Source organism: Solanum dulcamara, chromosome 5 (genome assembly GCF_947179165.1).
Source record: "Solanum dulcamara chromosome 5, daSolDulc1.2, whole genome shotgun sequence".
In the NCBI taxonomy this organism is placed as follows: domain Eukaryota; kingdom Viridiplantae; phylum Streptophyta; class Magnoliopsida; order Solanales; family Solanaceae; genus Solanum; species Solanum dulcamara.
The window spans coordinates 69,587,795-69,597,149 of NC_077241.1; the positions used below are offsets into that span (position 1 = coordinate 69,587,795).

Consider the following 9,355-nt stretch of genomic DNA (forward strand, 5'->3'; position numbering starts at 1 on the left):
TCGAGCAACAAAATCAATCCCACATAAAAAATATTAGTACAAAAAATACCCTATTTAGTAGAGTGGTTGGAGCAGTTACAGAAAGAATGTCTTCACCTCATTGTGGATAATAATCAATAAAATTAAATTTTAAAAAATCCCTCAATTATTTATCCTTAATTAATTAATTACCTTTATCTAATCCACACATCCCTTCTTATATTTCTCATCAACTTTTTCATCTTTTTTTCATCAAACCAAATCATGACTAAAGACTCAAAATCTTGGAGACCTTTTACAGCTAATTGTTGTTCAGCTGATGACCAAACAATATTTGGCAATTTTAGTAGGTGCAAAACCTCGAAATCCGATTTTTCGAAGAACATAGGTCCATTACCATCGTTTCGTAGGTTGTCATTTTCGGATTTGAGCAGATCCTCGTCAACGCGTATTAACGAGGATCTTGCTCAAACATTTGGACCTGACTTGTTTGATTTCCAGCTGAGTGAATTACGAGCGATAACGCAGAATTTCTCGACGAATTACTTGCTTGGAGAAGGTGGATTTGGGACTGTACATAAAGGGTATGTTGATGAGAATTTGAGGAGTAGTTTGAAATCTCAAGCTGTTGCTGTTAAGCTTCTTAATATTGAAGGACTTCAAGGGCATAGGGAATGGCTGGTAATTATTAACATCTATCTATTTCCTATATTTCTTTTTTTTTTTCTTCTCAGTAACTTTTGTTATTTTAGTGGCTTATTGATCTGTCCATTTTGACCTGCTAAATTCAGCTCATCTAAAAATTTGATTGATATGTTGTCTAAATTGACCTATGATTATTTTCAAAAAGATACTTTTTTTGTCTGATACGTTATTTATTATCATAACAAAAGAAAAAAAATATTATTACGCACTTAGTATATTTTTATAAAAGAACAACAAATTAAAGAAATTAAATTTTTAGTAAAAATTGGATAGGTTGGGATATCATGACCTGCTTTTTAACTCAAAGTAACTATTGAGATAGTTAATTAAATCAACCCATTTGATCCACCTAAATTCAGTTCGCCCATTCAACATCCCTAGTTGTTAGTTTGTTACCACCAAAAAGTATGATGAAATATATGAGATTTCATCCGTTAATCAAAAGTTTCGGATTAGGTTTGCGCCCGAAAGTGAAAGAACCTCTGATAGGAAGAGTGTTATGTTTAATGGATTTTATACGAACAAAATCTAAATTGGTTAATTAATCCAGGTACCAAATATGACATGATTACAAAATAATAATAATAAAAAGAGAACTTCAAAAAATTGTTATAATATTGTTGGAAATTTCATATTGATGAAATTCCTTTTTATTTTTATTTTCAGTTTTGGTATTGTTACAAGCAAAACACTGTTTTACTGATGTCAGTTGTATTACTTCCTCTATTTCAAAAGGAATATCCCCTTTTTTTTAAATCCGTTTAAAAAAATGATTTTTTTGATAAAATTTTAATTTTAATTTTTCACATAACATTTTTAAGATCACAAGATTAAAAGATATTTTGGTACATTTGACATAACTTTAATTAGAACCACAAAATGAAATTTTTTTCTTTATTTTCTTAAACTCCGTGCCAAATCAAATTAGGTCATTCTTTTTGAAACGGAGGAAATAATATTTTTTGAGCTATGAAGAGACAGGATATATTAATTGTTTTATGAGCTATATGAAGAGACAAGAACTCCTTAAACAAATATTAAATCCTTGACTTGCGGAGCATAAGCTTGGACTTTTTAAAATAAATTGACTTGACAGACTGACAGGTCTATTGGGGTCCACATAATTTTTTAATATGAAAAGATTAAAAATGATCTTAAATTATTTAAAATAAATAAAAATTTCTTTCGTTCATAGTTTAATCTAAAAATACTTTTGTCGTTAATATTTTAATTTAAAAATGCCTTTATTATTGTTTAATACATCAAAAATACCCTTTTTCAATTTTTTTTGAACACATTTTTTTCTAATAATATTTCTTTTATTAGCAAATGTTTATTCTACTTCAATTAGAAAAAAAATTGAAAAATTAAATATTTTTTTATTTTATTATAATTATTTTTTATCATTATTTGAATAAAAATTAATGATGAATTTATAATGATCTTATATATATGACATATATTATCTGTTAAACTTAGAATACATTAAATTATTCTTTTTTAATTGATAAAATGAGATTACGAATAATAAAATAATTTCCTACACTATTATTACTTAAAGTGGTTTGAAAAGAAAGAAAATAAAAATAGAGTTCCTTAAAAGTAATATTTTTATAAGAAACAAAATTGTTTTTTTAAAATATATATTTATTCGAAAAGGGGCATTTTGACCCATTTTGTAACAATAGAGGCATTTTGACCTATTAAATAACAATAAGGGCATTTCTGGTCCAAAGTATTGATGAGAAAGATATTTTTGGACTAAACTATAAACGAATAAATTTTTTATTCATTTCAAATAGTTTAAGGGCATTTTGACCATTTTCCCTTTTTTATAATTTTGTTGTTTCTTTTTTGTTTTTAAATATTTTTTGACCCACTCCAAAATTTACACCAAATGCTATATTTGGTGTAAAATTTGGTGCAAAGTTATTCCTAGCCACTCCAAATTTTACACCAAATGTACTTCTTAAATATTTTATTATTATTTTATTATATAATACTTTAAATTAAACATTATATAAATTGTATGTTTTAATTAAAACATTTTATCATTTTTTCGTAATATATTTATAATATTAATTTTACATTAAAAATTTAATTTTTTATAAATTATTTTCCTATACTTGAATTTTTTTAAAATTCAATTTATTTTAATTCTACTATAAATTTTAATTGGATATAAGTACAATTAACCTTCACAAAAATTAAATGTGAAAAAATCTAAATTGGTGGACAAATAATACAATGTACTTTAGAATTATCGAAAATAATAAACATTTAACAAACTAGTAATTGGCATACATCAAAATTGAAATATAAAATATATCACTATGAGAGCACTTTGGTGATCTTGAAAGTTGAATATTCACATAGAATTTAAAATAAAATTTTCAATAATGTAATATTTATTTAATTATATTTCGTTAATGATTTCACTTTTATTTGTGTTATTAATTACTATGTATAATATGTAATATTTGCTAGCAATTTCTATTATTTAAAAAATTATGATATAAAATAATTTTATATTAAATGAATATAATTTGAAACAATATGAAAATTATATAGTGAATGTTTTAGAAAGAATTTTATTTTATGAAATAAGAAAATATAAATGAAATAAGAAATAATAATATAATGAAGAGAGAGAAAAAAAAAATTCTTTTTTGGTGTAGTGGGTTGGAGTTGATTTACGCCAAATTTGGTGTTAGGCCAAATTTTACACCAAATGTTATATTTGGTATAAAATTTGGTGCAAAGTTTCTCCAACCCATGCCAAATTTTGCACCAAATTTGGTGCTACACTATTCATCACACAAATTATTCTTTATTACTATTTTATTAAACAATACTTTTAATTAAATATTATATAAATTGGTATGTTTTAATTAAAATATTTTATTAGTTTTACGTAATATATTTATAATATTAATTTTAGATTAAAATTTTAATTTTTTTTATATATTATTTTCCTGTACTTGAATTTTTTTGAAATTAAATTTATGTTAATTCTACTATAAATTTGAATTGGATATAAGTACAATTAACCTTGACAAAAATTAAATATGCAAAAATAGAAATTGGTGGATAAATAATACAATGTACTTTAGAATTATCGAAAATAATAAATATTCAACAAACTAGCAACAAACTTGCTAGACATAAAAAATTAAGGAAAAAGAAGCTCATATTGAACTACGTAATGCATTAATAGAACATTTATGGAAGCACCGTAGTGATCTTGAAAGTTGAATATTCATGTAAAACTTAAAATAAAATTTTCAATTGTGTAATGATTATTTAATTATAATTTGTTAATGATTTCACTTTTATTTTTGTTATCCATTATTATGTATAATATGTAATATTTGCTAGCAATTTATATTATTTAAAAAATTATGAATTATAAAATAATTTTATATTAAACGTCTATAATTTGAAATAATATGAAAATTATATATAGTGAATGTTTTTTAGAAAGAATTTTGTTTTATGAAATAAGAAAATATAAATGAAATAAGAAGTAATAAATGAAGTAAGAAATAATAATATAATAATAAAGAGAGAGAAAAAGATTCTTTTTTGGTGTAAAATTTGGGGCAGTGGGTTGGAGTTGATTCACACCAAACTTGGTGTTAGGGTTGGAGATGCCCTAATGTTTCAGTGTGAAAATAATTTAAAAAATACTGTAGTTTTTATTTTGAAAGTAAAAGTGATATCTCAAAAATGTGTGTTGACCATCAAATAAATTAAAATTGTTTTTCATATAAATTAGACCACTAGACAGTGATATAAATTCAAAATAATAATAATCTATGTTTGAGTTTTTATGAGTAATTTAAAGTGAAAAAGGTGAAAATAGCATTTAGTTATTTTTGAAATTTCTTGAAAAAAATAAAAACAGAATTTTTTAAAATTTTATAATCAAATATATTTTTTTGAACTTTAAACTCCGAAAACAAACACTCCTGAGTCTTCATAATTGTTGGGTGCAAAAATTTAATAGGACTGCATAACAATCATCAGCAAGTTAAGCTAAAAAGTCAAAGCCAAATATAAAGTAAATATTTATTTTTTCTGTTTTTATATTCTAGTACTTAGTTAATAATGTATTTTTTAAATTATTTTAACAGTTATTTTTGGTTGATAGGCGGAAGTAATATTTCTAGGGCAGCTAAGGCACAAAAACTTGGTAAGATTGATTGGTTACTGTTGCGAGGATGAAGAACGCCTTCTTGTTTATGAATTCATGCCCAAAGGCAGCCTTGAGAATCATCTCTTTAAAAGTAAGTTCGTTTTATTAACTAAATTATGTGTAATTTGCGAAAATACAAGTGAGCGGAAGGTCAAATTTCATCGAATTACAAAAAAAAAATAAAAAATGAAACCTTTTGATTGGTGATGAGTTTGAATAAAATAACTTAGCATAAAAATTTTAGGATTATCGATGTCATTGCCATGGGGTACAAGATTGAAGATAGCAATAGGAGCAGCCAAAGGCCTTGCTTTCTTGCATGGAGCTGAAAAACCTGTTATTTATCGTGATTTCAAAACCTCCAACATTTTGCTGGATTCTGTATGTATTCTTATTAGTATTATTTAGCATTCCCTCATTTTTTTGACTAATACAAAGATTTAGTAATATTGTTCCCCTTTTATGCTTCATTTTTCAGGACTTTACTGCTAAATTGTCAGATTTTGGGCTTGCACATATGGGACCAGAAGGATCAAACACCCATGTTACCACTAGAGTAATGGGCACTTATGGATATGCAGCCCCTGAATATGTTAGCACAGGTACTACTATGATCCACAAAAAATCAGAACAAAAAAAAAGAGTGAATAGTAGAAAGAGTCTTTGACATTTATGCCTTTTTTCTGCGGTCTTTAATTTATGTCTTTTATAACAAAAACTTTTTAGCAGGTTATAAACATTCGTATCAAAATATTCCACGTAACTTCATTTTTTAAAGAACAAATGTCCTACTAGGTAATAAGTACTTTAGTTGCTAAAGGAATAAAAAAAAGCAAAACACTAAATATGAGGGGCTAAAGTTAAAAATGATCCCATTTTAAAGGCAATTCGTGCATTTTTTTTGGTAGTAGAACCCAATTTCTAAATGGGTCTAAATTTATTTTCTATGAACTTGGTCTACACCATTAGAGAAATATACTAGTCCTCGTTTACACCAAATCAATAAAAAAAAATTCTACATCAAAGAGTTGCTGCAAATTAAAATGAGATTTACATAGTTCTTTCTCTCAACCATAATTAAGTAACAAAGTTTATGTACAAGACATGTCTTTACTTGCTTGGTACAAACTCGAAGCGCGAATAAATGTTTTCCTCTCATTATCGTATGTTTTATTGAAACAAACTAAGAATCAAATCTCTTCATAGTCTACTTGTGATGTAGGACATCTTACTACAAGAAGTGATATATATAGCTTTGGAGTGGTTTTACTAGAACTACTAACAGGAAGAAGAGCAATGGACAAAACAAGGCCCAAGAATGAGCAAAACTTAGTGGACTGGACTAGGCCTTACTTATCAAGTAGTCGAAGATTACGTTGCATAATGGATCCAAGATTTGGTGGACAATATTCAGTAAAAGGTGCAAAAGAAATGGCCCATCTAGCTTCACTATGCACAAGTTTGAACCCAAAAGATAGGCCCAAAATGCCAGCCATTATTGAAACATTAGAAGCCCTTCAACCACTAAGGGACATGGCTGTGGCTTGTGGACAATGGCCACCTTCTACAAAATCTAGCAATAAGTATGTTGTTTATGCACCAAAAGGAAACAAGGATAGCAAAATTGTGGTGATTAAGAATTCTCGTATGGGTGTTAATAATAAGAGCAAATAAATGTATGTATCGAAAGATTGTGCTTGAAATAATATTATATATATAATATCTATATATGAATATTGTATCTAAAGTATGGAGTTGAGGTGAGATCTAATTGTATGTAAATAAATGAAAGTTACCACCATAAGGTTTTAATATATACATAAACTTCCTATTAGCAATGTTATAGTACTTATGGAGCCATTTTGACATGAATCATTATATATGTTACAATGTTTACGTATTACGATATTAGTTTATCAGTTGTAAAAATACGTACATATTATGTATTCATCGACAACATTGAGACTAAAATAGTAAATTTCTTTTCAAAGAAACATAGAAAATGGGCTAGAAGTTATTCAATTGTGTTATGTACTACAAAATTTGTTTTTTAGCTCATGTGGACCAAACCAAGATTAAAGCTTCAACAAAGACATAGTCAACATATATAGCTCCATTTCCTTTCCTTATTTTTTACTTTGTGTAAAAAGTTAAAAAAATTCAATTTATATTAAATATTCATATCATCGAAAAGTATTAGGACCAAGTCTAATTAATTGGATTATTTGAAAGCTTGCATTATTTTAGGCTGCTTATTTATGTAGTTTAAATTGACCAATACAAAAACTTATTAAAATATTAGAAAAATAATGTTTGTGGATTTGGTTTATTTTAGTATAATAATGATCTCAATAAAAAAAAATTAACTAGTTTGTTTTGGTATAAAGTATAAAAGAACAAATAAAAATAATTTTAAGTTGAGCCGATTGAATTATGATTGTTATTTAGCCCAAATTAATCTGTCCGTTTTGATTCAAGCTAATATCCTGCGGATTAGAACAAAATTAATTAATATCCCCTTAATAAATATTATCTCTCTTATTTGTGCTTCTCTACTCTATACATTTCGTCCAATAAAAGATAAAGCTGTTTTTTCGACCACGTAAATATATTACTGAACATTTAAGCATAAATGGTGCTTATAAAAGTAGCAAAGGCACTTTAGTGCTTAATTAGAGGTCAAGAAATAAAAGCCAACAAATTAAACTTAAAAGAAGAAAGTCAACAAAAAAATAAAAGTCTTTAAAATTATACATGTATATATTTCAATAAAATACGTACATCACAAAATACTTTCTACCAGATAAACTCTTAACTAAAAACGTCAAAATTCAATTTGCAAATAAGTCTATTTTGCTTAACTTGAATTGTTGACTTTTATAAATAAAAAACTTGATCTCTCTCTTTATGTTAGATATTTCCATAAAGTAAAGCAATATTATTACTTTTTGGTAAAAGCAATATCCTTCTATGCATTTATGCCTTAATTGGTAAGAGCCTGCTTGTCATGGTGACTGGTTGAGAGGTTAAAAATATTTAGTTTGATTTTTTTTTTTGGAAAATTAAGGTGTTTAGTTAAATCAGTAAACTGCTTTTAACTAAAAGTATAAGCAGTTTTTCTGCTATTGGAAAAAAGCTAAAAAATTTTGCTTCTTAAAAAAACAGAGGTAGAAGCATAAAATTATTCTTTTAAGACCAAAATACCCCTGCCATATAAACATATTTATCGATATATTCCTTATACTTATTTTTTTTGTGGCGAATTTTTCATATATAGTGATTTAATTTGTGGAATGATTTTCAATTTATTTTTCTTAATATTTTTAATTATATTTTAATCATCATGTTAATGGTATATCAATATTTATTTATTTTTATTTATCTATGTATAATATTGATTAAAAAATTAGATATGTACATTTTAATTTAATAAAAATAAAAATTTAATCAAATTTTTATAATAGATATTTTAAATAATTTCACTCTAAAATAATCTTAATATTGAAAGTGTATTGATACTTTGTCCTTTTACGTAATTTGACTCTCAAATGCGTTTTTTTAAAAAAATTAATCAAAGACAATCTCCTTATCAAAAGAACTTTTCAAATGAATTAATCAAAGATATATTATAATTTTTTTAAAATACTTTTCTGAAAAGCTATTTTAAAAAAATACTTTTAAAAATAAGTAATTTTTAATAGTAATGCCAAATATAGTTTAAGTTACCAACACAAAAAGCTCTATATGAATTACATTTGTCCAATGAGAAAATGGGAATTTGATAATTATTAACTAATGATTTCCCATTACTGCCAAAAGTGTAACCGATATTTTCATTTTTTTTAAAAAAAGATTATTTTCATGCTACATATTTTTCTTATCATGATTAAAATAAAACCACATTCCTTAATCAAACAGTTGTGTTTATATCTACAGAACTTTATATCCAACCCCCTTCCATAAGTAATAAAAAATATAAATTACATAGAAGGACTACGATATGAAAGTTATGTGTGGATTAACCTAAGTAAAAATGTTCACTAAAAAAATCTCGCAGATTACATGTGCCAACAAGGCAACAACACCGTTACTCTTGGTCATTTTATAATATTTATTTACGTAACTAAATATTTATTTGATTGTTTAGATTAAACAGGGAAAAGTGTACTTTTCTAATAGTTTAATTTTTAGATGAGATAATCACATACTTTAATATGATATCAGAGCAAATTGAGGATCATGAATTTGAGTCTTAGGATCGTAGAAACAAAGTTTAATAAAATGATGTGAATAATTCATATAATAATTGCCTCAGTAAAATGATGTTTTTCAAGGTTAGATTGATAAAATCTTACCTAAAATTAATAATTGAAATTTTTTTTTAGAAGAAATCATTTATGAAAAAAAATATTAAGTAATAATTTGCATCTATTTTTTTTTAAAAAATAAATTTTAAATAAATACATATAAAGT

General features: G+C 25.3%; 1 protein-coding gene across 1 annotated transcript; it reads left to right on the plus strand.

The window, feature by feature from the left end:
* Positions 1-238: 238 nt before the first annotated feature.
* Positions 239-6,616, plus strand: LOC129889526 (probable serine/threonine-protein kinase PBL15). The gene is made up of 5 exons (XM_055964850.1): positions 239-660; positions 4,838-4,973; positions 5,127-5,263; positions 5,361-5,484; positions 6,105-6,616. The coding sequence occupies exons 1-5, from the start codon at positions 244-246 to the stop codon at positions 6,554-6,556; spliced, it is 1,266 nt and encodes a 421-aa protein (XP_055820825.1). The 5' UTR covers positions 239-243; the 3' UTR covers positions 6,557-6,616.
* The last annotated feature ends 2,739 nt before the right edge of the window (positions 6,617-9,355 follow it).

Excerpts from the sequence above, each read along its gene's own strand:
- LOC129889526 (XM_055964850.1), top strand. The coding sequence starts at position 244 with ATGACTAAAGACTCAAAATCTTGGAGACCTTTTACAGCTAATTGTTGT. Across the intron at positions 661-4,837 it reads AAGGGCATAGGGAATGGCTG|GCGGAAGTAATATTTCTAGG; the intron begins GTAATTATTAAC and ends TTTGGTTGATAG. Across the intron at positions 5,485-6,104 it reads CCCTGAATATGTTAGCACAG|GACATCTTACTACAAGAAGT; the intron begins GTACTACTATGA and ends CTTGTGATGTAG.